We start from the raw sequence: 27,877 nt of genomic DNA, 5'->3' as shown, positions 1-27,877 counted from the left end.
TCCCTTCACTGCCCTGGCCTCCTCCTGCCTCTCACCCCCCAGAGGAATCCTGACTCCTTTCCAGGCCCTTCCACTAAGGCTCCATGTCTAGTTCCATGGACAGCTGCAACATTGCTCAGAGTTTTGTTACTTCCTATCTGGTCTCTCAGGCTCCACATAGGGTGGCTGGAATGAGCTTGTGGGTTTTTGCTCCCCATTGCTGGAACTGTCAATGGTTTCCCAGGCCTACAAGATAAAGTTCAGCTCAACTAACCTCCAAGGCCAGCTGGACATTTCTGTACTTCATTGAATCTGAGAGACAACACATTGCTAATGAAACTACGACAAGCCAATGCCTGTGAACCTTACCTTTTACCTTGAAACGCCATCTAGGGGCCTGCACCTACGTACTCTTTAGCCATCCTTCAAGGCCTTGGCTGGAAGCCACATATCCTTCCTCTGAACTTAACACCACCTCGTCTCAAGTGTGTCTATCATTTCCTACCTGCTATTATAGGGGCTTGTGAACGTATCTTAACTCCTCTGTTCTAACTGCCTTAGGGGCAAAAACCCTGTTTTATTTCTGTTTGTGTCCCCCCAGCCCAGTAGCTGTTTCCCCCCAGGTGGGGGTCAAGTTCAAATCACACAAACTGCACAGCATGTACAATACCTTCACTTTATTCCAGTCTCCCCAGCTGTCTCCGCACCCTTGCACAAAGGCAGAGAAGCAAACAGAAGTCTTTAAGGTTACATTTCAATGAGTCTGAGAAGAAACCAGATTCTGTAAGCAGAGCACCAGAAAATAAAGAATGCTGAATCACTATATGTGCTATGACTGTCAGAAACTGGCCTGAAGGGTTCTAGGAGCGTGAGCCACAGGGAAGTAGCCCTTTCGGCATCATCTCGTGCTGTTTCTGCCCAAACTCCAAGCAGATAAAGGGGGTACTCTTCTCTCTGACCTTTTCCACAGCTTACTTTCAACCTGCCCAATGTCCCATGTTAGGAGAGGTGCTAAACAGCTTCAAACGGCATGCCACTCGGGCAGACCACCACCTTGCCATTAGAAGGGCACAGGGCTCTGTGGATAAAGAGAAAGGTGCCCATCAAAGAATGCTGTATGAAAAAATACTGCAGGCAGGCACACCAGCTGCACCTGAGAGAGAACTTGGGAGCATGCAAGGAGATGAGCAACTGGTCGCTCTTCTCCCCAGGGATTTGGGGGGTTTACGGTTATTCAAGCTTTTTAAAAGTTTTTGCTCTAAACTCTGTGTCTATTTAAAACGTACACTTGAAGGCTCACCATGTGTTTATAACTTCTGCTTTTCTCTAGGGTATCTGTCATCTGTGGCTCCTTGAACAGTCTGCATGGAAATAAGTCTAGGACCCCCTCCTCGAGCAGCAAATGGCTTGTTTCTTCCCTAGGCTTCTTTGACTGTTTACAAGGCCACTGGAATGATAAGGGACCCAGGAGGAAGCGGGTGGGGGAGAGGGAGAGAATACAAAACAGTAAACCAGGAAGCTGCCCTATTTTAAGAAATCTAAATCCAGTCCTACGAAGAAGAAACGTCTGCTGATTTCGCCACCCTCGGAGTCACAGAAGGGTGGGTGTGCTCTCACAGAACCAGCCGGAGGAGACCTAAGCTCAGAAGAAACTCACTGCAAGGAGAGAGTTATCGGCTGGGGAATGCGTGGAAGGGCCCGGGCTCCAGGCCGCCTCACTCGACCTTCCGCAGGTGGCGAAAGCTCCGCACCGTCCTGTCCACGGCGTCATCCATGCTGACCAGCGGCCGGTAGCCCATGACCTTTTTGGCTTTCTCACAGCTGTAGTAATGGAACGTGCCAGCCAGCGCGACCCGCATGGGCGTGAAAGTGGGCTGAAGCTGGGCTATGGGACTGATTACCGTCACCAGGAGGGACAGCAGGAGGGCCAGGTAGTAGGCCACCCAGTAGGGGATGTGGTACTTGGGGGCCTCGTAATTGAGGCCTGTCAGGATGCGGGACAGGAAAGTCCAGAAAGGGATGGGCTCGTCGTTGGTGATGTGAAAAGCCTGCAGGGGGGAAGGAGAAGTTAGGAACTGCTCCCCAGCAGGATGGGGCGGCAGGCCATGCTTGGAGCTTGGAGCTCAGCCAGGACCAATATTTTGAGAAACCAGTGGCCACTCCCTGCCTGCCCGCCCCAGTTCCTTTGCAAGGCAGCTCGAAAGTGAGGCGGTTATTAAGCCTACACAGGCCGCAGGCTGCAGGCCGCTTTCAGGCGATGGCAGGATTTCAAGGGAAGCTTAGATTTGCACTTGGGAAGGCACGTTTGTTAATTTAATAATTGTGTTAATCACGGTAACTGCAGTAAATCATCTTATCTTCAGATGCAACGAACGGGCCATATGACATTTCTGAAACGTGCTGTCTTTGGTATAAACTAAAAGCCATACCCACCATACCCCCGCCACACTGAGAGTTACAGGAGGGGGAAAATGGCAGAGGCCCAGGAGAAAAAAATGAGCCCAAATACGGGGGATTCCAAAGGTCGGAGTGAGAAACAAAGAAGACGGGGGCCCTAGGAGTGGGAGTGAAAGGAGCCCGCGTGCGCTCTCTCATCTCTGCGTGAGAGCTGACCTCACCCCATCAGAGGGGCTCAACCGTGGCCCAGTGGGATCCTAGAGCAGCTTTGCCAGGATGCAGGGTCACAGAAGCCACTTGCCAGTGGGTCCAATCACTGGGAGAATTGTGAAGGCAGGCGGACACACAGGGGCAGGAAATGGTGGGCCAGCTGCTGCCGAGCAGGTAGAAGCAGGAAGAAGCAGGTGCCTTACCTTCCCACCCAAGGCTGTGTCTCTGGAGAGGTGCTCTGCAGCCAGGATGTGTCCGTGGACCACGTTTTCCACGAAGGTGAAGTCCACCAAGTTCTCCCCGTTCCTGCATGTGCACAAGGAATGGGTTCCCTGCGCCGGGGGAGAACCTGGTAGAGCCCCTGCACGTGGACCCAGGGCCAGGCAGGACCCGCCTTGGCAATGCCAGCCCCTGGCACACCTGGGCATCCGTAACAGTTGAAGATGGGCAGGAGGCCAGGGCTCCTAGGCCCTCAGGGCCAGTGGGATATTTAAGGGCCCACCAATGAATCTGCAAGTCCCATGCCCTGCCTGCCCCGTCCCAGTGTGGCCAACACTGGTATTGTCTGCTCTGGGCTCTAATTAGGGCAGCAGCTCTGAACTCCCTCCAGGGCACTCTGGGCTAATGCCTTTCTCTGGCCTCAGAGTTTTCTACTGTCTCTTTCAAATCCCACAGCAGGAAAGCCAAGTGAAAGGCAGGGAGGCAAAGTGGCAAGGCACAGGGATAAATGGGGAAAGAAAGGGAGAAAAGAGAAGGAAGAAAGGAAGAAAGGAAGGGAGGAAGGGAGGGAGGGAGGGAGGAGGGGGGAAGGAAAGGTATACTGGGGACACAGTCCCAGTCTCATCACCTGCAGCAGCCCTCCCACTTGCACTTGCCCAGAGGAGGAATGTGAACACCTACCCCCGCCTTCCTAGATGCAAGGAGAGCGGAGGGCTTGGCCCTTAACCCTGGGCCAATTGTTTCCCCTCTGAGCCTGTTTCCGGAATTTCCAAACAGGGACACAAATGTTTTCGCAGCCTACCTGAGAGGGTTCATGGGGCAGAAGAGTGTCCTGCCACAATCCATGTCTCCCTGGAACTTGCGACTATGGCCTTAGTTTAGATAATGTCACACTAGTGTAGGGTGGGCCTTAAACCCAATGGCTGGTGTCCTTATAAGAGGAGGGACGTTTGGGTACAGACACACAGAGAAAAGAACGTCACATGAAGATGTAGGCAGAGACTGAAGTGACGGGCCTACAAGCCAAGGGACGCCAAGGGTTGCTGGCAGCCACCTGAGACTGGGAGAGAGGCCTGGAACAGACTCTCCCTCAGAGCCTCCAGTGGGGCCAACCCTGCCCACACCTGGATTTTGGAGTCCTGGCCTCCATCACTGGGAGTGAATCCATTTCTGTCGTTCTAAGCCTCATTTGTTGTGGCAGCCCCAGGAAATGAGCAGCGGGCAGCAGAGAAGGCCACGTAAGGCAAGAGCCGACTGTGTCCAGGGCGGGGGGTGCGGGGAGGAGAGCAGCAACTTACCCGATCATGAACTTCATCTTGCCTTTCCTGGCCGCCTCGATGAGAATGGGGACCAACTGGGGGTCCCTTGGGCCAAAAATGCCATGAGGGCGGATGGCTGTGGTTATGAAATTCTGGCCAGGATCGTTGGCACCCAGTACCGCCTGCGGGAGAGCAGAGGGACCATGTGGGCTGCAGACATGCTCCCCAGGGGACAGGACCTTGCACAGGGGCATGGATGCCGCCCACTGCCCCGGGCTACAGACTCACGTCAGTGACACTTATAATTCGGGACTACTTCTGTATCCCTTTCCCCACTCCAACACCCAAATCTGAAAACACAGGAGACAGCTGGGTCGAAACCAGTAGAATCTAACAGAAAGGCCTGGGTTGGGGTTTAAACACTAAAATGCATGAATGCAGCAGTTTGTGGAAAATATCTGAGAGATCCAGTTAATGAGTTAGCTGGGGGCCTTCAGTAAGGCTGCTGCCACCAAACCGGCTCCTGACTTAAGTTCCATGTGCCAACTGTATGTTTCCACCAGTCCTGGGCTGTTGTGGTCAGAACTGAGTACCACCTCCTAGGAAGGGACTCTGATGAAGCCAACTGGGCTGGAAGAAGGGGCTGAGAAGGGAGAAGGTCTGGGAGAAACAGGGCAGCAACTCAGTAGCTAAACAGATGGACCAACATGTCGGGTGAATCCTCAGAGCCATGTTCTGTGTGGCTTAATGTACAAGCTAGAACTTAAGGGCTTCAAGTACAGAGAAACAAGTTTTGTCTCAAAGGGAACAAAACTTCCCAAAGGATCAGATAGGTTGTTGTTAAAAATGGGGACCACGATGGTACTACTGCCAAGGCTGTGTGCTGCTGAAACGAGATGGCAAAATCCTCACTCACGTTTCGGTCCAGTGAGCTTAAGCCACTTGTTGACTGTGTTCCCAATGATCGGAGTTACCCAAAGGTGGAGCTGCCTCTCCCCTCCCCCCACCAGGCCCTGGTCCCCACAGGGGCAGAGGAAATGACTAAATAAGCCTTCAAATGCCCTCTAGCCGAGGCTCATCTCTGTTACTAAAGAGGAGAAAGCTCTGGGAGTCCTAGATAACACCACACTCCATCTATTATCTGTCAGCACGTTTGAAAGCCGGCAGCAGCTTGACATCTGCCGCCAACTGGAGGCTCCAGCACAGTTACTGCCAGAGGCGTTTACAGGCTGAGCTCATTTCCAGCAGAGCACCCAAGAGTCAGTGCAAGTGACACGACGATGGTCTGAACCACAGCTGCCACTTGCAGCACCTGAGCCCAGGGGGCGGGAGACCCAGGAGCGCTGGCGGAGGGTGCACGGGGCCCAGTGGAAGCTTTAGCGCTCCTCGGGTCAAGTCTGAGCAGGTGGGAGCTACGTGAGGCTCTCTGTGCTCCAAGGAGCAGGCGGGCAGACCCAGGACTGGAGCTTGCAAAAGCTAGGCCTCCACGCGCTGCACCGGGAAGCCCTTGGGTCTCCCGGCAGATGAGGTCTTTGGGGACTTTCTGGGTTGGAGTAATAGCAAACAGATGGGAGGCGGCTGACACTCAGGCCACGCAGGGGGACTCTGGCCAATCTGGCGTTAAGCTCTGGTTCCATACATACCGGCTGCGAAAGAAAACCTCAGTAGGCGTGGCCCGCTGCCAACAGCTGGGAGAGGCAAACTCACAGCTGCCTGGCTAAGGTGAGCTGCCTGTGGCCGATGAGCATCTATGGCCTACAGTATCGGGTGTCCTCAGGGTAATATTCTCCTGGACGTTAGTCCCGGAGCTGGCTACTGTCACAGTCTCTGCTACTTGGCCCAGACTGCTGCTACAACCAGGTGCTCCCTGGTGAAGCTGGCTTGCCAAGTGGAAAAGTACTTTTCCTTAAAATAAAGCAAGAGCCTTCCATTGTTTAATTTCAAAAAAAAAAAAGGACAGAGGGTGCAAGAGTGCCACTAGGAAGGTGTGTTCAAATCAAAACACACTTGAGTGTTTAGCCTGAGTTCTGCCTCCCACTTTGGGTCATCATAAATTATCTGACTGCTGGAGCAGTTCAGTAAACTCGCATGGTATACATGTTGAGTGCAGGCTCTAGAGCTGCGCGACCTCAGGAAGCTTCCGAATCTCTCTGCACCAACTGTCCTCCTCTGTAACCTGGTGACGGTAACAGTACCTGCCTTATGGGGTCATTGCGAAGTTTAAATGAGGCAGCTCCTCGTAAAATACAGACTAGCGTCTGGCCACATTAAGCTATTATGTTACTATTTTTTCTGTTATTATCCTTGAAATTGAATTCCATCCACAGATTTTACTGCCCAATTTACATATTAGGCATCAGAATACTAACTTCCTATGTTCATAAACATTCTTCTTAAGAATCTAAATTCTGTAGACGTTCATGGACCTCGTTTGTCACTCACTCAACCAGTTCTCAGGTACGTACTCTCTCCTGTAAGATCTTCGTCTCCGTGTAGTAGTCAATGGGTTTCCTGGCATAAGGGAGGTCTTCGGTTCCATTTTTGATGTCGACACCCTCAAAGATGACACTGGCACTGCTGGTTAAAATGAGTTTCTGGCAGAGGAGAACAGAAGATTTAAAACAAATGAGTCAGGAACGATTGCTGTTTAAACACCACGATGGTCAGGTAGGAAAGAGAATCAAATGGCACGTGCTCACAACCCTCGCCCCATACAGATTCTTTACTGTGACGCCTTCCCTTTTCAGGCCTTCTTAAAATAATGCAAAGATCACCATCTTTTGCAGGTATGGGGATTTGAGACATATTATGGTATCACACTCTAGAACAGTGAATTTCACATTTCCCCCCCTCTTATCACAACCAAGGGATAGAACAGACTTCCATTATTCATGGTATCTCACTATGGGAGCGATTCTCCATGGGGGAAGGATAGCCCACAAACTTCGAGGGAGATGCCTGTCTGCAAAAGACCCTGGTGATTCTGATCCCAACCTTGGCACGTCAGCACACACGAATGGGCACGTGTGCATGTCCACTGGCGAAATGCTATTTGAAAGGAAGTTGCTTTCTTACGAGGGTTCGTAGCTTCCAGCTATCTGGTTAAGGGCAGCCCATCCTAAACTGAACACCATTAGCTCGAATCACATCTTTATCACTTTTATTCAACAAGGTCCTGGAAGTTCGAGCCAGCATGGTAGGATAAGGGAAACAACAAAGTATAATGATTTGAAAAGAAGAAACAAAACTATTGCCACTTACAGGTGTTGCAAATGTCTACATACAAAGCACTACGAATATACAGAAAATATTAGAGTTCAGCAAAGTTGCTGAGTACAAAATCGGTATACAAAAATTAACTGTGCCCCTACGCAGTAGCAGTTGAAAATGTAATGTGAAAGATATTTCAACCACTAAAAGCAAGGTACATGGAATAAATTTAACAAAAGATGTACAAAACCTTTATGAAGTATAAAGCTCTATTGAAAGACATTAAAGAGAGAGATAGATAGACATGTATATATTTATGGATACGGAGACTCAATATTTGAAAGATATCAATTCTCTCCCAAATTACCTTTAGGTTTGAGGCAATTACAGTAACATTTCCAACAGGCTTTATCAAGGAACTTGACAAGCTGGTTCTAAAATGTATACGAGCAAAGGGCTAAGAATACACATATTCCTTTTTTTTTTTAAATTTTATAAAATATTTTCAATTTTTAAACATCTTTATTGGGGTATAATTGCTTTACAATGGTGTGTTAGTTTCTGCTTTATAACAAAGTGAATCAGCTATACATATACATATATCCCCATACCTCCTCCCTTGTGCATCTCCCTCCCTCCCACCCTCCCTATCCCAACCCTCTAGGTGGTCACAAAGCACTGAGCTGATCTCCCTGTGCTATGTGACTGCTTCCCACTAGCTAGCTGTTTTACATTTGGTAGTATATATAAATCCATGCCGCTCTCTCACTTTGTCCCAGCTAACCCTTCCTCCTCCCCATGTCCTCAAGTCCATTCTCTACGTCTGCGTCTTTATTCCTGTCCCACCCCTAGGTTCTTCACAACCATTTTTTTAAAAAATTCCATATATGTGTTAGCATACGGTATTTGTTTTTCTCTTTCTGACTTAATTCACTCTGTATGACAGACTCTAGGTCCATCCACCTCACTACAAATAACTCAATTTCATTTCTTTTTATGGCTGAGTAATATTCCAGTTTATATATGTGCCCCATCTTCTTTATCCATTCATCTGTCAACGGACACTTAGGTTGCTTCCATGTCCTGGCTACTGTAAATAGAGCTGCTATGAACATTGTGGTACATGACTCTTTTTTTTTCATTTTATTTATTTATTTTTGGCTGTATTGGGTCTTTGTTGCTGTGTGTGGGCTTTCTCTAGTTGCGGCGAGCAGGGGCTACTCTTCACTGTGGTGTGCAGGCTTCTCTGCGGTGGCTTCTCTTGTTGTGGAGCACAGGCTCTAGGCGCGCAGGTTTCAGTAGTTGCAGCATGCAGGCTCAGTAGTTGCGGCACACGGGCTTAGGTGCTCCGTGGCATGTGGGATCTTCCCAGAAACAGGGCTCAAACCCATGTCCCCTGCATTGGCAGGCGGATTCTCAACCACTGTGCCACCAGGGAAGCCCCATGACTCTTTTTGAATTATGGTTTTCTCAGGGTATATGCCCAGGAGTGGGATTGCTGGGTCATATGGGAGCTCTATTTTTAGTGTTTTAAGGAACCTCCATACTGTTCTCCATAGTGGTTGTATCAATTTACATTCCCACCAACAGTGCAAGAGGGTTCCCTTTTCTCCACACCCTCTCCAGCATTTATTGTTTGTAGATTTTTTGATGATGGCCATTCTGACTGGTGTGAGGTGATTCCTCATTGTAGTTTTGATTTGCATTTCTCTAATGATTAGTGATGTTGAGCATCCTTTCCTGTGTTTGTTGGCAATCTGTGTATCTTCTTTGGAGAAATGTCTGTTTAGGTCTTCTGCCCATTTTTGGATTGGGTTGTTTGTTTTTTTGACATTGAGCTGCATGAGCTGCTTATAAATTTTGGAGATGAATCCTTTGTCAGTTGCTTCATTTGCAAATATTTTCTCCCATTCTGAGGGTAGACAAGCAAGTTCTGAAGAACATGGTTGGGGGAGTGACTTGTCCTACACTAGATACTGAGGTTCATCCTAAGGCAGGGCGCAAGGGCCAAGAGAGTTTGAGAGCCGGGAACAGGCCTGCACAGATGTGCTGAACAGCGGGGAAAGGATGGATCGTATAATACATGCTGCTGAGCACCAAAACATCCTCTGTCTACTTCAGAACATATACAGACATAAATTCCTGGTGGATTAAGGATTTAAATGTGGGAAGTAACACTTTAAATCTCTGAAAAGAAAAGCACAGTAACCAATCTTTTGATTGCTCTATTGAGAGACATTCCCTAAATACTACATTAAAAAAAAACACTTCCTGCACTGTTACCCACTGAGCAATCCTGCCACTTCAGTGAATATACCAGAGCTATGTATATCAAGATGGAGAAATCTCAAAAATATAATGTTGGGGAAAAAAAGCAAGTTGGGGGCTTCCCTGGTGGCGCAGTGGTTGAGAGTCTGCCTGCTGATGCAGGGGACACGGGTTCGTGCCCCGGTCCGGGAAGATCCCACATGCTGCGAGCAGCTGGGCCCGTGAGCCATGGCCGCTGAGCCTGCGTGTCCGGAGCCTGTGCTCCGCAACGGGAGAGGCCACAACAGTGAGAGGCCTGCGTACTGCAAAAAAAAAAAAAAAAGCAAGTTGCAGGAAGATATATTCAACATGATATTATTTTTACAAAGTTTTAGATTTTCTTTCTTTTCTTTTCTTTTGGCCACGCTGCACAGAATGCGGGATCTTAGTTCCCAACCAGGGATTGAACCCACACCCCCTGCAGTGGATACACAGAGTCTTAACCACTGGACTGCCAGGGAAGTCCCCTACAAACTTTTTTTTTTAACGTTTTTATTGGAGTATAATTGCTTTACAACGGTGTGTTAGTTTCAGCTTTATAACAAAGTGAATCAGTTATACACATACATATGTTCCCATATCTCCTCCCTCTTGCGTCTCCCTCCCTCCCACCATCCCTATCCCACCCGTCTCAGTGGTCACAAAGCACCGAGCTGAGCTCCCTGTGCTATGCGGCTGCTTCCCACTAGCTATCTATTTCACGTTTGGTAGTGTATATATGTGTATATATATATATGTATCTATGTCCATGCCACTCTCTCGCTTCGTCCCAGTTTACCCTTACCCCTCCCCGTGTCAAAACCTGGAAACAGCCCTGGTGTTCCGACACCTGCTACAGCACAGACGAACCCTGAAGATGTTACACTAAGTAAAGTACGTCAGACACGAACGGCCACATGTTGTTTGATGCCACTTCTATGAGGTCCCTAGAGTCAAATTCACAGTGACAGGAAGCAGAATGGTGGGCGCCAGGGGCGAGGGGAGGAGAGGGTTAGTGTTTAATTGGTACAGGTTTCAGCTTAGGATGATGAAAAAGTTCTGGAGACGGATGATGGCGGTGCTTGTACACCAATGTGAATGTGCTTAATGCCAGTGAACTGTACACTTAAAAATGCTTAAAATGGTAAATTTTATGTTTTATATATATTTACATTATATATATATATATTTAAGCCACAATAAAAAAAATACAAGCAATTTCTAAATTGTGTAGCTCTTTAACCAAGACTAATAAAGCTTAGGGTCCTCAGATGGTCTGTTCAGATGCTCAGCAGGTCCTAGGGCTGAATTTCTAGGCTCTTCACACTTTAGGAAGCAAGCCTGGCTAGGCACAGGAAGAGAACAAGAGCCCTGGTCCCCACACACTTGGAAAGGGCCATCACACGCTCCCGACAGCACTCATTCCAGCTTTCCCCTTACCTGAACCCCAGCCTCTTTGCAAGTTTCAATGACATTCTTGGTGCCAACGTAATTCACTCTGTAAAAGAGTTCCTTGTTGTTACTGGATGGTGGGGGCGATGCGCAGTGGAAAACTGTGCTTACACCTTTCAGAGCTGGGTACAGATCCTGGAGAAGCAAACAAAGACAAAAAAAATCCCTCCTGCTTTACACAAGTAAACATCCTCCTCACATTACCACTCTCCAATCTGGGGCATGTAGGTGTCTTGCCCTTTAATAATTCTACAATCAACACAGAAATACACTCTCATTGTAAAAGAGTCAAACAACACGTAAGTACATGGCACAGAAACCATATTGTCCCTTTAACCACCCCCCTCCCCATTACCTGGGCCCAAATAAAAACTGGTTTGGGGTATGAGAAGCCTGTGGGATCCAGAGAAAGGCAGCATCTTTGCCTTTGCGCCTCATGGGTGGTGGGTGGGTGGGGTACAATTCAGGGCACCTGCAGTTAAAGCTCCTAGGGAAGATGAGCCCATAGATACACATTATGAATCATATGAAAAGACAGTGTAAATACCCAATACACAGCAGCATTCCTTTCTGTGAAACTAGACATAAAACAGTAACCTGAGACAAAAACATGTACGTTTAATTTATTGCTACAGGGAAGCAGAGCTCCTGAGATCGACGGCTGATTGCAGAACTGGGGCAGGAAACAGACAAGATGAGCCAGGAACACCTTGTCGCACCAGAAAATAATTCCTGTTAAAAGGACTCGAGAGCCAACTTGAAGACGCTCCCACTGGCCAAAAAGGAAGGGACAATTTGATCCCCAGTATGAGTAAGAATTCCTTTTGCAAAGTGGCAAATAAAGGGAAAGAGTCAAGCATTTAATCTGCACAAGGTACAAAGATTTGAGCTAAGAAATAAAGAGAGAATAATAGCATGTCACCATTTTGTGAAACCTTAACTGAGTAATAAGATCTAGGAATGATCAATAGGTACTAACATCACCAAAAGAAAGACAACCATGAATTATGTGCCTAGATCCACCGATTATTAGCATTTTGCCACAATTTTCTCTATGTAGACATGATGTTTTTCCTTGAAACCATTTGAGAGTAAGCTGTAGACATCATGCCACTTAGCCTCTCAAGTCTTCACCAGGCACCTCCTAAGAACAAAGACATCCCCTAAATAACCACAAAACATTCATCGCATGCAAGAAATGTAACAGATAGGATACTCCTACGCAATCATTAGTCTCTATCCAAGCTTCCCCAACTGTCCCAATAATGCCCCCTCAATTTGGATTAGTCTTTTAGATTTAATACTTTTGGCAAGAACATCACACCAGTGACATTATGACCTTCTCAGGGCATCACCCAGTCTGTCCCATTGTTGGTGATGTTGATCCAATCATTTGCTTAGCGGGATGGCTGCCCGATTCTGGCCATCAAAAAGGTACCTTTCCCTCTGTGTAATCCACTACTATTATATTTGGTGAGGCTCAAAATGTCCCAGATTTGGCCAGTGGAGGCTCTTCAAATTGGTTCCTGTGTCTTTTTGACATATTCTCATTAGTTTTTGAGTACGTCCTTAATTTTGTCCTAGGAAAATATTCCAGGCTCACCTTGTGCTACCTACCCTGCCCCAGAGTCCTGCATAGGCTATTTTCCCAAGAAGCCCGGGTTCCTATTATGGGCGGTGGTGTGTAGAAAGCAAAATCTGAGCACCGGGTGTGCTTATGGCTGTTGGGGTGTCAATCCATGATGCCTCAACGGAAAAAAACCAAACCAGAATCAGATGCAGTCTTTACTCCACTAGAAATATAATACAAAGCACAGATATGACTTCAAATTTTGTAGTAGCCACATTAAAAAAGGAAAAAGTGGGAATTCCCTGGCGGCCCAGTGGTTGGGACTCTGCGCTTCCGCTGCAGGGCGGCGGGGAGGCCTGGGTTCAATCCCTGTTCGGGGAACTAGGATCCCGCGAGCTGTGTGGCACGGCCAAACAAATTAAATAAATAGAAGTAAAAAAATAAAAAAACATAAAAAAGTAAAAAGAAACAGGTGAAAATAATTTTAAATTATAAATTAAGAGAGACTTAAACATTTCATTCCTGTCCTGCCCCTTCAGTTGACTGCAATATTCCTCAACCTTTTTGGTTCCTTATTTGGAAAGACAACTATACAAAAACATTGCGAGACATTCAGAGATATCTCAACACTGGTTAGAAATTAAGCAATTGTCAATATGTTTTAGGTGTGGTCATGGAGTTGTGTTTTTTCAAAGGATTCTTATCTTTTAGTAACAAATACTGAAATATTTACAAAAAAAAAAGACAAGATGTCTAGGTTTGGCTTTAAAATAATCTGAGGGTGGGGAGGGGATATAGATGAAACAGGCCTGGCTGTGAGTGTATATGGAATAGAGAGAATCTATAAAATATTACAAAGACAGAAGGAGAAAGAACACATGGAGGAGAGACTAAGAGACATGTAGAATATAACGAAAGACTTTACTGTATGTCCAGTAAGGCTGCCAGAAAGAATGCGGGTAGAGTCAATATTTGAAGAATTTTCTCAAAATGAGGCCCACTAGGTGCTGAGTGGGATTCAAAAAGAAAACTAAAATTCAGACCATAAAGGACAAAAAAGAAAATCCTAAAAGGCATGAGGAAAACTCAGCTGACCTACAGAGGAACGATGCTCAGATTGAGCGATGGGGGGAAAATTGTGAAACGAGAATTCCACCTGCAGCCAAACTAGCATTCATGAGTGACGGGAAAACAGACATTTTCGGGCATAAAAGGACTCAGCGAGTTTACTGTGTACAGATATTCGCTGGGGGGAATGCTACAGGAAATGCTTCAGCAGGAAGAGGAAGGAACCTGGGAGAGAGAAATGGGATAGGAGAGGTGCTGATGAGTGGAGACTTCAGTCGATCCCTCCCTCGTCCTTCACCGTCTTCAGGGTGAAGAAAATCTGGAAGCGAAATACTGGCAACGATAGCATGGGAGTTGTGGGGGAGTGGTTTGGAGGGGAGCTGAAGTTTGCTAAAGAGCCTGTCTCCTTTGAGGGGACATGTCAGTGATCAAATGAGACCATATCCCTGCCATCAAGGAGGGTCCATTCTCTGGGTGGGGGGCACAGATACCTAAGTTTACACAGAGTATATCAGCTAGTGCCAAGTGTTACACAGAAACAAAGCGGAGTAAGGGAGATCCAGAGGGGCTGAATGCTTAGCATAAGGTGCTCAAAGACTTACAGGAATTTCCCGAACAAGCTCTGCGGTTCACAAAGAGCATTCCTGACAGAAGGAGCAGCGAGTGCAAAGGTCCTGAGGCAAGAACTCAGTTGGTGAGTTTGAGAAGCAGTAAGGAGGCCAGTGTACCTGGACAGGAGCAATGAGGGGGAGTGTGGGAGCGGGTGAGGTCAGATCACGCAGGTTCTTGTGGGTGATTATTCAGGTCTGTATGTTTGCTATAAATAGGACTGGACACCCCTGGAGGCTTCTGAACAGAGGAGCCCTGAAGTCTGATTTATGCATTAAAAGGGTGGTGGCTTGGACCAGGGTGGTAATGGAAGGGGTGAGGAGCTGATGGATTGGAGATCTACTTTGAGAGTGGAGTCAACAAGATTTGGTGATGGATGGGATCGAGGGTACGGAAGAGAAAGGAATCAAGGATAAATCTAAAGTTTCTGGCCAAAGCAATCCGAAAGACAGAGTGGGCATTTATCAAGATGGTGAGGACTTTAGTAGCAGCAGGTTGGCTGTGCTGGGGGAGGGGGCCGGCTTGTAGCAGGGAGCCAGGAGCTGAATTTAGATACAGCACAAAGAGAGATAGCTAGCAGGCAGCTGGACAGACACGAGGCTGGAGATCTCAAGCTTGGAGCTTATTAGCTTCTAGACTATTTAATCTGTGAGCTGGAGTGGATTCACCAGGACACTAAGTGTGCTTGGAGAAAAGAGATCTAAGGAATAAGCCCTGGATCCTGCCAAGTTTAGACATGACAGAGATAAGGAGACTGAGGAGGGGCAATTGGTGAGGCAGGAGGAGAAGTGAGCGGGTGGTGAGTGAAGAAACTATCAGGTGCCGCGGAAGGGTCCAGGCAGATGAGAAGCACGGTGTGGCCACCAGATCTGGTCGCTTCCAGGTCCCTGGTGGCTGTATCAGTGGCTGTTAGGTGAAGACCTAGCTGGAGTGCTGCTATGAGACAATGGAGGGAAGCAGTCAGAGGTGCCGAGAACAAATTGCCACAAGGGGAAAGTGGGGCAGTAGCTAAAGCCGCATCAGGGCGTTCTGTTTCCTTAAGATGGTGACGCTGTGCTGATGGCTGCGATCTGGTAGGACAACTTGCTGATCAAGGAGAGAGGGTGGAGAATCCCTAGAGGAATCACCAAGCAGGGAAGAAGACACGGGCTCTAGCTGGTGCCTGGACCATTTCCAGGGCTAAGCACGTGAAGAGTGTAGGTCTGTGGATATGGTGCCGGAAGGTACATGGGTCGCTTGAAGAGCACGACCGTGAAGAAAGAGGCAACAAGCTTGTGTTTTCTTCTCCAGCCCCGTTTGGCTGCACAGAGACACCCCACGGAGGTAGAACTGGATTTAACCAGGGCTGGGGTTTAACCCAGGAAGTACAACATGATGGGGAGGTTTATCTGTCCATTTTTCCAGCAGACACTAGTCCAGGGGCTGCTCTGAAGATATTCTGTAGCTGTGGTTAACATCTACAATCAGTTGACTTGAAATCAAAGGAGACTGTCCTTGATAATCTGGGTGGGCTTCATTCAATCAGTCGAAAGGCCTAAGAGTAAAAGCTGTGGTTTCAGGAAGAAGAAAACCTGCCTCAGGACTGCCTGAGCTTGCAGCCTGCCGGCCTGTCCTGCAAATTTCAGACTTGCCAGCCCCCACGATCCATGTCTCCCTGGTTATTTCTCTGGACAACTCTGACTGATACATACAATGAGGGCTGAGAATCATGCAGGAGAAAGTCAGCCATAGACTTGACAGCAGGGAGGCTCTGAATGGGGTGCGGGATAGTGGGAAACGGCCAGATGCCTGGGTGGGTCACAGACCTGGTAGAGTGGAGGTCTTAGAGGCTGTGAACTGGAAAGATAGGAGCTGGGGCTCACAGTGCAACACCTGTAAGTGAGATCACGGAGAGGACACACTTACTGGGGACGACCGAGGTCCGGGTCTAGGGAATGACAATGGGAGTGGAGGCCAAGGCGAGGGTACTGGCAGGATCATAGGTGTGAATACTGAACTTGCCAACAATTACGATGAGGTTGACCTTGGCCAGGAGCTAAAACCACTGAGAAATGAGATGGAGTCACCTGGGAAAGGGAGAGGGTGGCTGTGGATCATGGCCACAAGGAAGGGTACGAGGGTATGTACAGCCTGCTGGTATTACCTTCAAAGCTGGAGGGAGCTCAAGTCAGGGTGAGAGAAGCAGTGATGATGAACAAGGAAGACTTCTACCCCATCTCCAGGCCCACAGGTGGGGAGGGTTGGGTAAGGAAGACAGCCTGGAATTTGACAGGGCTGCAGGGGAAGCCATGGCCTTAAAATCCAAAACAAACAAATAAACGAACTATAGCCAACGATGCCAAAGCCGAGAAGAAGAGCCCAGTGACAGGCTGAAGGAAGCCACTGTGATACATACAACATGCGAAGGACTGTCTCAAATAGAAAGGAATTACACATCCCTAGGAAGAACAAGGTAAAGCCAAAGACTAATGAGCGAAGGTCAGCGACACGCATTTCACAGAGGAGGGTCAGGAAAAGGCCACGCCTAGCCACCCGTGCAGGGGGCACATGTGACACTAAGCGTCACTGAGGTAGCACTTCACACTCTCCAGAAGGGCAATACCAAAACGTCTAAGAATACCAAGTGCTGGCAAGGACATGAGCAATGGGGATCCTACCACACGGCTGCTGTGAACTTAAGTGACAAAGCAGCCTTGTTGAGCAATTTGGCAACATCTTAAAATTCAAAATATTAACACCCTTATAACTCGGCTAAATCTTGAAAACATTAAGGGAAAGAAGTCAGTCACAAAACGACAAATATTATGATTCCACTTATGTGAAGTGTCCAGAATAGAGATGGGAGATGTATGGTTGCCAAGGGCTGGCGGCGGTGGGGAGGACAGGAAACGGGGAATGACTGCTAGCAGGCCTGGGGTTTCCTTTTTGGGTGGTGACAATGTTCTGGAATTACACAGCGGTGAGGGACGCATCACTTTGTGAACAGACTAACAACCACTGAATTGTACACTTTAGAAATGTGAAATTTCTGGAATGTGAATTATATCTCAATTAAAAAAAAAAAACTCCAGCAATTGCACTTTTGGATATACACTCTGGGGCCACAGTCGGCACACTATGGCCTGCGGACAACTTTTTGTAAATAAAGTTTTATTGCTACTCAGCTACACCCACTCATTTATGTATTGGCCACACTTGCCTTCGAACTACCAGGGCAGAGTGGAGTAGTAGTGACAGAGATGACAGTTACTCATTCTCACTAGTAACAATGTGGGTGTGTGTTAAATTCTTTCCTATAACTTTACAATTTTTCAAAAAAACTTTTGTTTTAGAAACAACAACTTGGCTGGCCTCTGAGCAGCGTAAGTCTGGTAGTCTCCCTTCAGGGGCCTGGGGCAATCGGCAAGGCTGGGTGGTCTGTTACCTGTTGGCTGCAGAGGTCGCCCAGGAAGAACTGCACGCGGGGATCGTCGAACCCTTGCCGAACGTCAAATACGTTGACAGCGTAGCCTCTTGCCAGCAGCTGCTCCACCATGTGCTGCCCCAGGAACCCAGAGCCTCCGATCACTGTGCATTTCATGGCCTGCAGAAAGGGAGGGATGGCAGTGGGGTACGGGTGTGCTGAGAACTATTAAGAGCCTGGACTCACAGACCATGAGCCACTACGATGGCAGGTCCATCTCTTAGTTTGAAACTGTTCTTGAGCCAAGTTGGAAGCTTCATATAATTCTGGTGTCCTATCACCAATGCCAACCTTCTCTCCTGGGATCAGGAGAGGCAGGATAGCAAATGATACTGAGGCAGACTTTGGTGAGACTGGATGACCTGAGGGGAGTTCCCTGGCGGTCCAGTGCTTATGACTCGGTGCTTTCACTGCCGTGGCCCAGGTTCAATCCCTGGTCGGGGATCTAAGATCTCACAAGCTGCACAGTGTGGCCAAAAAAAAAAAAAAAAAGTGACACCTTCTTGTTCCCAATAGCTGATCCATGGGCACTTCTAAGGCAAAAAGCAAACCAACCAACCGACCAACCACACACACGAATGGAAAAACAGAACAAATCAAAACGTGCCACCCACTCAATTGACAGTGTGCACTTAAAATATCAGAAAGGAGAAAGCAGAGTCTTCTTACTTCTTACAGAGTCTTCTTACTTCTACTTACAGGGCAAAGTCAGCCCCCTTTGCTCCCCAACCACTATAGGGCTGGCTGTGTGGCTTAGGACTCGTCACCTAACCCCTTCTCGCCTTAGCACATCCATGTAAGACTGTGCTTTTGTCTGATGGGATCTCCTGGTGGGGTTGCAGGGAGGATGGGTGAGCTGTTCATCAGCCAGGCCCAGGGCTTTGCTTCCCCTTCTCTGAGCTCTGAGGAAGTTGTTGAAAAATTAGGGGAGAGCTATGGTGTTTACATTTCAGTTTCTGCAACACATGCACTCTTGGCTAAAGTCCAACTCTGGTAATTGGGGATAAAGGAAGGACAGTGCACCACATGCAGGCACTTGAATATTCTGACTCCAGGGAGTCGATGCAAAACTGTAGCTGGTGTACGCTGATGAAGCTGGCTACAAGGGGCCCAGATGGAGGCCCTGGTATATCCCTCCTCCCTGGGGTCTTTGTAAAACCATATCTGGGCTTCCTTAAGATGACAAACCCCCATTCTTCCCTGAGCTCATGTACAGTAAATCAAAGTTGGGGATGAAGTAGAGATCGTAAAGAAATTCTGCTCCTGATTAAAAAACCAACCAACCAACCTGCTATGTATGCCTTAAATGCCTATATAACTGAGACATGCAGGAGACTGCAGGGGTGCCAGAGCCTCTTCTACGGCTCTACCCCTCTCAACCTGTCATCCCATCTGGAGTGGTATTGTTAGTGGAGTCCACCAGGCCCTCTGTAGATGGCTCCGTAGCTTTAGCATCATTTGTTCAGGCATTTGTAATCTCCTGACAGAGTCAGCCTCACTGTGCCACCCCCCGCACCAGATTATCTTTTAAGCCCATTCTCGTCTATGCTTCAGTTACTGCCATATACATGTAATCACAGCACGCTACATTATTTGTACCTTTACTAAAATTTCTAACACACCCCCAGGGCATAGGCAAATGAAATTACACAAATCCCACTCGATCCCCCTTTCGGCAATCCCTTATCCTCCCGTTCCCCCCAAGTCAGCTGCACAGGCAAATGCAGTTTTTTAGAATAACTCTGAGCATCCTTGCTTCCCAAGCTATTTTTTCTTGGTTTAGTAAAAATCTGCCTGAGCCCAAAGAGGGTCTGAACTAGACATGTCTAAGGGCATCCCAAAGGATTTCAGAGTCTCTTGTTTATATTATCTGCAATCTCTAGTTACAGTTGTTTCAAAAGGCTGATATGGTCTAATTAAAAACAAATCAAATAACCTTGCTACTATGTCTAGTGCAATCTCGTTTCACGATTTTAAATGTGAGCAATCCGTACTCCTCTCTTTGACAGTGACGTGGATTTTTTTATTATATTGAAATGTTGCACCAATATTGCCTGGGAAGCGTGGGTCAGCAGCTGTGCCACAGAGAGTTTTGTAATGATGAGAACAGAGCTGGCATTTACCCCAGAGAAGTCAGATGTGGGATGGAACCATGGTATTCGGTTACAGGAGATCATGTGAAATAACCACTTAACTTTTCATGGCCATGAAAGATGGCACGGGGCAAGTGGGCCCAGCAGACAGAAGGAATATGCACTAACAAGTAAGAATGAGACTCCAGGCTGGAAACAGGTAGCGAGACTCAAGAATGGGGTACTGCCGGGAGTTATAAAATTGACATCTTGGAGACAGTTTTAAGAATAGGAAAAGGAAAGAGGGGCTTCCCTGGTGGCGCAGTGGTTGAGAGTCCGGCTGCCGATGCGGGGGACGTGGGTTCGTGCCCCGGTCCGGGAAGATCCCACATGCCGCGGAGCGGCTGGGCCCGTGAGCCATGGCCGCTGAGCCTGAGCGTCCAGAGCCTGTGCTCCGCAATGGGAGAGGCCACAACAGTGAGAGGCCCGTGTACCGCAAAAAAAAAAAAAAAAAGAATAGGAAAGAAAGCCATCTAGACATACTATTTCATTGCAATATGATCTTGAGAAAAGAGAATGCTCCAGGTCACTGGGTTTATTCCATCCTTTTCTGTTTTCCCTTGTCTTTAGCCGTGGGCCATTTTCTCAGAGAAGTCTTACACAGAATGTATATATAAGTTAGGGTGAAAGTGTTCTTTCTATTGTAGTACTTTGTGTAACTTTTACTCCCTATAAAGTCAATCAATGAGAACGAACAACCATCCGAATCCGGATTGTTTCTGGTTGCTGAGTAAAGTCCTGGTTCACACAAATAATGAGCTACAGACGGCAAGGAGCTCTGGTGGTTTGTCTGAGCGCTAGAATCTCAGATTAACGCTCAACTACAGAGGCAGAGAGAAGACCTTACTCTGAGCTGTACACTAAAACCAGGGTGATCTGCTGACCTCTGGCAACCTCCTGGGAATCCCTAATTTACTAACATTTGATATAAACACATTTTTTACCTTGGTGTGATTTCATTTCTGAAGTGTTCGTTCAGCAAAAGTGAATCCAACCCACTCTTTGCAGATCTTTGTGGAAAAATCTCCAAGAGGCCTGACAATTCCTTCAAGTCCCTTCTGACACTTGCGACGCTAGACTTTAGGAGGCCTTGCTACCGCCCTTGTTGGCCCTGGAAAGGCTTCTGCCATTCTACCCAGAAGCACAGTCTAACCTGCTGGAGGCCACGTGAAGGCAAACCGAGGCACCCAGCTGACAGCCAGCAGTTACTGCCATGTGTGTGAGGCTGCCTGGAACATACACCTCAGGGTCCCCATGATAGCGGCTGTGACAGCAAGCCCAGGGGAGACCCACCAAGGAACCCCTGCCCCCTGCTGGGCCGAGCCCAACCTGTAGAATCGTGAACAAAGAAATGGGTGTTGTTTTAAACCACTACATTCTGACAGAGTTTGTTACACAGCAGTAAGTAACTGGTGCCTTAAATAAAGATATATATCTTCTATAAAGAAACAATACTCAACATTGATTGATTTAATAAATGAACCAAATACGATTTTTAACCCATAGCTATGTATCAATGTCTTGTTGGTATGTATGTGTTCGACTTTCCCCTTACCTGGTTTTGGTTAACCCTTTTCGTACTCACTTTTGGAATGTCTTCTGTCAAATGTGTCCATGTGCCCTGGTCTCGCACTGGCTCACCAGCTGCTTGTTCCATTTCAGCTACAAATTTGGCCCTGTCTGCAGTCAACTTTTCGGTCCTTAAAGACATATTTAGAGACAGACATGTTATATAAACTGAACCATCTTTTAGTTATTAGTGTTCTGTGTGGATGCCCCCCCGCACACGCACACATGGAGTTTTCACAAAGAGCTCAACCACAGCTTCAGCTGCTGGATGAAGCACTCAGCGAACATTCCTGTGATGCAGGCTGCCCTCAGAGAAGGGCCTGACTGGGCCCATAACTCACTGTATATTTGGCTCCAGGCAGAACAGGAAGCCAGTTAAATAATCTCATCCATCAGTTACAATGAAAAGAATATGTCTAACATCACAGCTTTTCCCACAGCACTTCAATTACTGTCTATTTCTCTCGAGTCGATCAGTAGACTAGTAGACTGTGGCAGCGCAGTGGGAAAACGCACAGACCCGGGGAGGCCCAGGTTGCAGTCCTGGCACTGTCAGAAAGTGTATCAATCTGCTCAAGCCATGTCTCTTTGCTGCAACTCAATAAAACAGACTCAGTGCTCATCCCCATGGTGCCAGGGCATGGGATGCTGTGAGGAGGAAGGGTAAGAAGAGACAGCGCTCTCCTTGTTGGTGGAGTTAAAGCCACCCTGACCACATATAGAACTCAGAGTGTCTGGGGCCACCGGAAACCCTCGGGAAGTGGCCAGAGTGTGGTGGGGACCCAGCAGTTCATAACCAGGAGACAGTAGCAAAGCATATCAGGTGATAAAGTCCCACAACAAGACCAAACCACTGAACCGCAAACAAAGAGAAGCCGTTCACTTTGGGGTTACAGTGCATTAGGTCTTGATCTGCTTTCTTGGCAGTGGTCAATCTACCTAAGTCACAGATCCCCTAACACCGGCGGGTGGCAAAATCCATGACAAAGCAAGTCTAACTGCTTGCAAAAGGCTAGATTCAGAGAATACTCTTCAGTGAGGAGGTGGCAGGCAGGCAGCCCAATCACACACACACACACACACACACACACACACACACACACACACACACACTCTGTCACGTGTCCCTGTAGGAGCTGATTTTGTGGCCTGGAAATGGATGTTAGGATCCTCAATGTCTGATGGAGCCATTTTGGGGACACATATTTCTGCGACCACAATGGAAGTTATTAGGAAATATATTTCAAAACTTCATTTTTCACAGAACTTTTTAGAAAGCACACCAACGAATAAGCGAAGTTCACCTGTAGCTCTAGGCCTATCCCATCTGCCTTGTACACCATAATCCTCTTTGTGTCGGCAGATGGCCCTGTCATCTGTTCTCCCTAAACAGATGTGGCTGGCGAACATTTTATCCATTTGGTTCAATGTGCATCTGCCAGGGAACAAGGATCTGGGCACTTGCACCAAGGCCTAGCAAACAGTGTGCCTAGAGGTCCTGTCTGTCTTGCTCACCACTACATCTTGGCCCTCACACGTCCACTGGACTCATGAATACGTGGTGTGTGTACGCACCCATGCTTTCTGCTTTCAACCGCGTACACACAGACACCCCCATCTAAGATGCAGGAGCTTCACTGGGGGCAAATGGGTTTGTTATTTTTCTGGTGGTGTTACACTCACCAATACCCACTGCTGGTTTCTTACTCAATCTCTCCTGATACTCAGGGAAGCATGAGGAAATGAGAGGGCAGACAGCATTTGGAGTGCTGTGGTCACAAGCCCAGGGACACCTGGAACCCCCAGAAGCTGGCAGAGGCAGGAAGGATCCTCCCCTAGGGCTTGCGGAGGGAGCCTGGATCCATAACATAACTTTCAAGTAATGCATATACAATTCTCAGCAAACCAGTCTCTTTAAAAACAAAAACAAAATCAAATCTAATTTGTCTCAAATTATATACAAATTATTTTAAAGTTTGTAAATACTTTAAGCCAGATAAGAATTTTGCTGATACTTTAGTGGTCTGTAGAGGCTGGGTACCCAGGTCTAGCCTAGGGAATGAATCAGATCCCACTGGCAGCCCCCCTCCCCTGCAACCTAAATCCCCCATGTGATATATGTTCACGTCCAAATGAACACCAAGAAGAGTTGTGATTTAACAGACATTTCTCTAAAAAAGATATACTTTACAGATGACCAATGAGCACATGCAAGTATGCTCAACCTCCCTAATCGTCAGGGAAATGCAAATCAAAACCACAGTGGGCAATCACCTCATACCTGTTAGGATGGCTATTATCAAAAAAACCCAGAAAACAGAAAATAACAAGTGTTGACAAGGATGTAAAGAAACTGGAACCCTTGTTCACTGTTGGTGGGAACGTAAAATGGTGCAGCTGCTGTGGGAAACAGTATGGTGGTTCCTAAAAATATTAAACATAGAATGACCGTAGGATCAAGCAATTCCACATCTGGGTACATACTCCAAAAAACTGAAAGCAGGGATTTGAACAGATATTTGTACACGCATGTTCATGGCAGCACTATGAACCGCAGCCAAAAGGTGGAAGCAAGTCAAGTGTCCGTTGATGGATAAACAGATAAAATGGAATATTATTCAGCCTTAAAAACGAAGGAAATTCTGGCAACTATGGAATGGGAGAAAATATCTGCAAAACTTGTATCTAATAAGGAGTTAATCTCCAGACTGTATTAGGAACTTCAAATCAATAGCTAAAAAAGAAAAGAAAAAAAAATCCAACCCAAACTAATAACCTGATTAGAAAATGAGCTTAGGACTTGAATAGACATCTCTCCAGAGAAGACATACAGATGGCCAACAGGTACATGAAAAAATGCTCAATGTCATTAATCATCAGGGAAATGTAAAACAAAACTTCAATGAGATACCACTTCACCCCTGTCAGGATGGCTGTTATCAAAAAGTCAAAAGATAAGTGTTGGCAAGGATGTGGAGAAACTGGAACCTTTGTATACCGTTGGCAGGAATGGAAAAACGATACAGCTACTGTAGAAAACAGTATGGAGGTTCCTTAAAAATTCAAATAGAACCACCAAACCACCATATGATCCAGCAATTCCAATTCTGGGTATATATTCAAAAGAGTTGAAGCCAGAATCTTGAAGAGATATGGGTACTCCTAAGCTCATTGCAGCACTATTCACAACAGCCAACATGCAAACAACCTAAGTGTTCATTGATGGATGAATAGATAAAAAAAATGTGGTATATACACACAACGGAATACTATTAAGCCTTAAAAAAGGAGATTCCACTATATGAGACATGGATGAACTTTGAGAACATTATGCTAAGTGAAATAAGCCAGTCACAGAAGGACAAATACTGCATGATTCCACTTATATGAGGGACCTAAAGTAATCAAACTCACAGAATCAAAGAGTGGAACGGTGGTTGCCAGGGACTGGGGGAGGGGGAAAGGGGGAGTTACTGATCAACGGGCAGAAAGTTTCAGTTAAGCAAGATGAGTAAGCTCTAGAGGTGTGTTGTACCTATTGTACATTCAAACATTTATTAATATGGTGGATCTCATCTTAAGTGTTCTTACAACAATAAAATAAAAATGAAAAGAAGGGACATTCTGACACATGCTACAACATGGATGAACTTAAGCTAAGTGAAATAAGAACCTTGGAGACCTTATACTAAGTGAAAGAAGCCAGACACAAAAGGACAAATACTATATGATTCTACTTACATGAGGTCCCTAGAGTAGTCAAATTCATAGACACAGAAAGTAGAAGGGAGGGTGCCAGGGGCTGGGAGAAGTGGGAGAATCGGGAAGTGATGCTTAGTACATATAGAGTTTCAGTTCTACGAGATGAAAAGAGTTCTGGAGACGGATGGTGGTGATGGTTGCACGACAATGTGAACGCACTTAATGCCACTGAACTGTACACTCAAAATGGTTAAAATGGTAAATTTTCAGTTCTGTCTATTGTACCACACATACACTCACATGAACAGCTGTAAGTGAGAAAATAAGACCCCAAAGAGCAACGTTCTAAGGTTCACACATCAGAAGCCTCAAGTCTTTTTCCTTTAAAATGATAGGTGTCTGAATTAAAACCAGTACGTATGCCCTTGTTCCTCTATAAACACTGGGACAAGGCCTTAGGCTAAAAAGAATCTAGGAAGAGAACCATCTTCTATTAGGGAAACCCAAGCGCCTGGCTCCACTTCTGGGCAAGGGGGAGGAAGGTCACTGATAGGATTAGATACCGAGAGAAGGGAGTGAGCCCATCACCGCCTTCCTGCTGGGGAGAGTCTCCAGCTAGTGAGTCCTGGGGACAAAAGGACGGGATAGTCTGTCCATTTCGAACCAGATAGAGACAAGTGTTCCTTCCTTTGCGAACGTGGGAGACCAGGCTCTTTGTGAAGCGGAAATCCAGAGCAGCTCAGAGGGGTGTGTTGGGGTAGTTGGGGCCTGGCCTGCTGCTGTCCACAGACTCAGTGCAGGAAGCTAAACTGTGGCCACCATGAGCTCGATACCCTAGTCTGTGGAAGAACGACGCCAACAACATCCAAGGCTTCCCACCACTTCCCCAAAAGTCTCAATCAGCTCAGTCTTGTCCTTTCATGGATCTGAGGTGTCTCTGTGCTTCTGTCAGTCATTCATCTCTCTGCTGGTCTACTGACTTTTAGGACACAGAAAGGCCCTGATTTTGAATTTGTGGTGGCCACTGACAAAGCCAGCCTGAGAGCTTTAGCTTATGCTGTTCCCTCCACCTGGAATATTCTCCCTGTCCTCTCCATGGTGAGCTGCTCTGCTCAGCTGTCCCCTCTGTGAAACCTCCTCCTCCTCCCCGGGCAAGGTTAGCAGCTTCCTCAGAACAGGTTTCTGTTCTCATTCTAACATAGCACACAGCTTTAGGCTTTCTCCCCGCCACATCTGTCCTGGCCCGCCAGGCTGTGAGCCCCTGGAGGGCCAGCAAGGACCCTGGAATGGAGAGTATGGGTTGAACTGTGCTGCTGCGGCTGGTGTAAGAGGCCTCATCTGTAGAGCAGCGATCCTTCCCACAGACTTCAGAGTTGCTGTAGGGCTGAAAGAAGCCCCAGGGGTAAAAGGGGAGCTATAACTTGTCAAAAAGTTGTGAAAAAGCACCCTGGTGTCAGCTCACTCACTCATACATTCCCTCATTCACAAGGCCATTGCCAAACAGAACCTTGCACAGCACAGACATTCAGGGAGTCCAGCATCTGGGGTGGGAGTCAGGCTTAGCAGAACATTGCAGAAGTGCCTTTGACTTCCGATGAGGGTAAACCCAGGCGGGGAGGAGATCCCTAAGCCAAGTTCTAAGGCCCTGGAGGCGTGAGTCAAACAGAGGGGCTGGCTGTCTGGCTTGTACTCATAGGGAGGCTGCTGCTGAAGGCCTGAAGTGGGAGAGGAGCGAGCAGCAGAGGTGGGAAAGAGAAAAGAAACGGCATTTAAGGGGGAAAATGGATAGAACTTGGAGGCTGGTTAATGGGAAGGGGGCACGAAAAGAGTCAAATATGACTGCAAGGTTTTGGACCTGGTTTATGCTCAAAGAGGAAGAGGGTAAAGGGCAGAAGGTCGGTGAACACTGTCGTTTAATGAATGTCAGTAAACCTCAGGCTTTCTCAGCCTGAGAAACTTATGCTCTGTCCCCTGCCCAGAGGGGAAGCAGGTAAGGGCTGAGAGCACACGTCCCGTTGTAATTCTCCAGGCAGGTCTCACACTTGCAAAACTCCTGTGACTTTGCTTAGGAGGTGTCTCCGCCTGCAATGCCCCTCGCTATCCACCTGGAGTGTTTGGGTGCCAAAAAGAATATATTTTGATGACCTGCTCCCTCTCACGCTCATATCTGCTTCACTCCCTTCCAAGTCCGCTCCCAGGCCTCCAGCTCACTTCCCTGGGCTGCTTTAAGCCAGGCGAGAACTACAGTGATCCTGTCTTGGAACCTACTTGAGAGGCAGGGGGTGCTCTTGAAGGGACACGCTCAAAGAAAGAGCCTCAGCTGCATTTGGCCGCTAACTCCCAGACGTCCGAACCTCTGCGACAAGGCTTGGCACGTCCCTTCCCTTCTCCGGGTCTCAGTTGCCCAGTGAGTACAGTGTCTGCTCCAACACGAAAGGTGACGCTCTTCTCTGGCCTCTCTGACCCTAACTCAATCTCAGGCCAGACCAGAGAGTCCCCGAGCCGGATCGCCCCACCCAACCCTTCCAGTCCTGTCGCCGACACAAGGGCGAGGTCGCAACCCTTACCCGTCCGTAGGCGGCCCCCTGGCTGTCCCCAGCGCGTCCGCAGCCCTCATCCTCAGCGCTCCAGCGGCCTGCAGCCACCCTTTTCTCCCCGCCCGCGTGAGCCGAGAATCTGCCGAGGCTCTTCCACCAAGGGAATTGGCTCTGTTCGGTGCTGGCTCAGCCAGTCGGCGCTCGCGGCGTGATCC

The 27,877-nt window shown here is 47.6% G+C and overlaps 1 protein-coding gene across 2 annotated transcripts; it reads right to left on the bottom strand.

Moving 5' to 3' along the window:
• Nucleotides 1-641: 641 nt before the first annotated feature.
• On the bottom strand, nt 642-27,877 carry NSDHL (NAD(P) dependent 3-beta-hydroxysteroid dehydrogenase NSDHL). Of its 2 annotated transcripts, XR_003431040.1 has the most exons (9): nt 27,693-27,877; nt 21,440-21,554; nt 17,684-17,842; nt 11,001-11,147; nt 6,530-6,658; nt 4,104-4,246; nt 2,790-2,892; nt 1,280-2,027; nt 642-1,057 (listed from the first exon to the last, which is right to left on the bottom strand). XR_003431040.1 is itself a non-coding variant. In XM_027098031.1 (8 exons), the coding sequence occupies exons 1-8, from the start codon at nt 27,740-27,742 to the stop codon at nt 1,695-1,697; spliced, it is 1,179 nt and encodes a 392-aa protein (XP_026953832.1). In that variant the 5' UTR covers nt 27,743-27,877; the 3' UTR covers nt 642-1,694. The 2 variants fall into 2 exon arrangements, 1 of the variants encoding a protein (XP_026953832.1); XM_027098031.1 differs by having other exon boundaries at nt 642-2,027.

The sequence above is a fragment of the Aethalodelphis obliquidens genome, unplaced genomic scaffold (assembly GCF_003676395.1).
Source record: "Aethalodelphis obliquidens isolate GAN/ISIS:26980383/991018 unplaced genomic scaffold, ASM367639v1 scaffold118, whole genome shotgun sequence".
Taxonomy (NCBI): Eukaryota; Metazoa; Chordata; class Mammalia; order Artiodactyla; family Delphinidae; genus Aethalodelphis; species Aethalodelphis obliquidens.
Note: the sequence above shows the minus strand (reverse complement) of the source record. Positions and strands in the feature narration are given on the sequence as shown.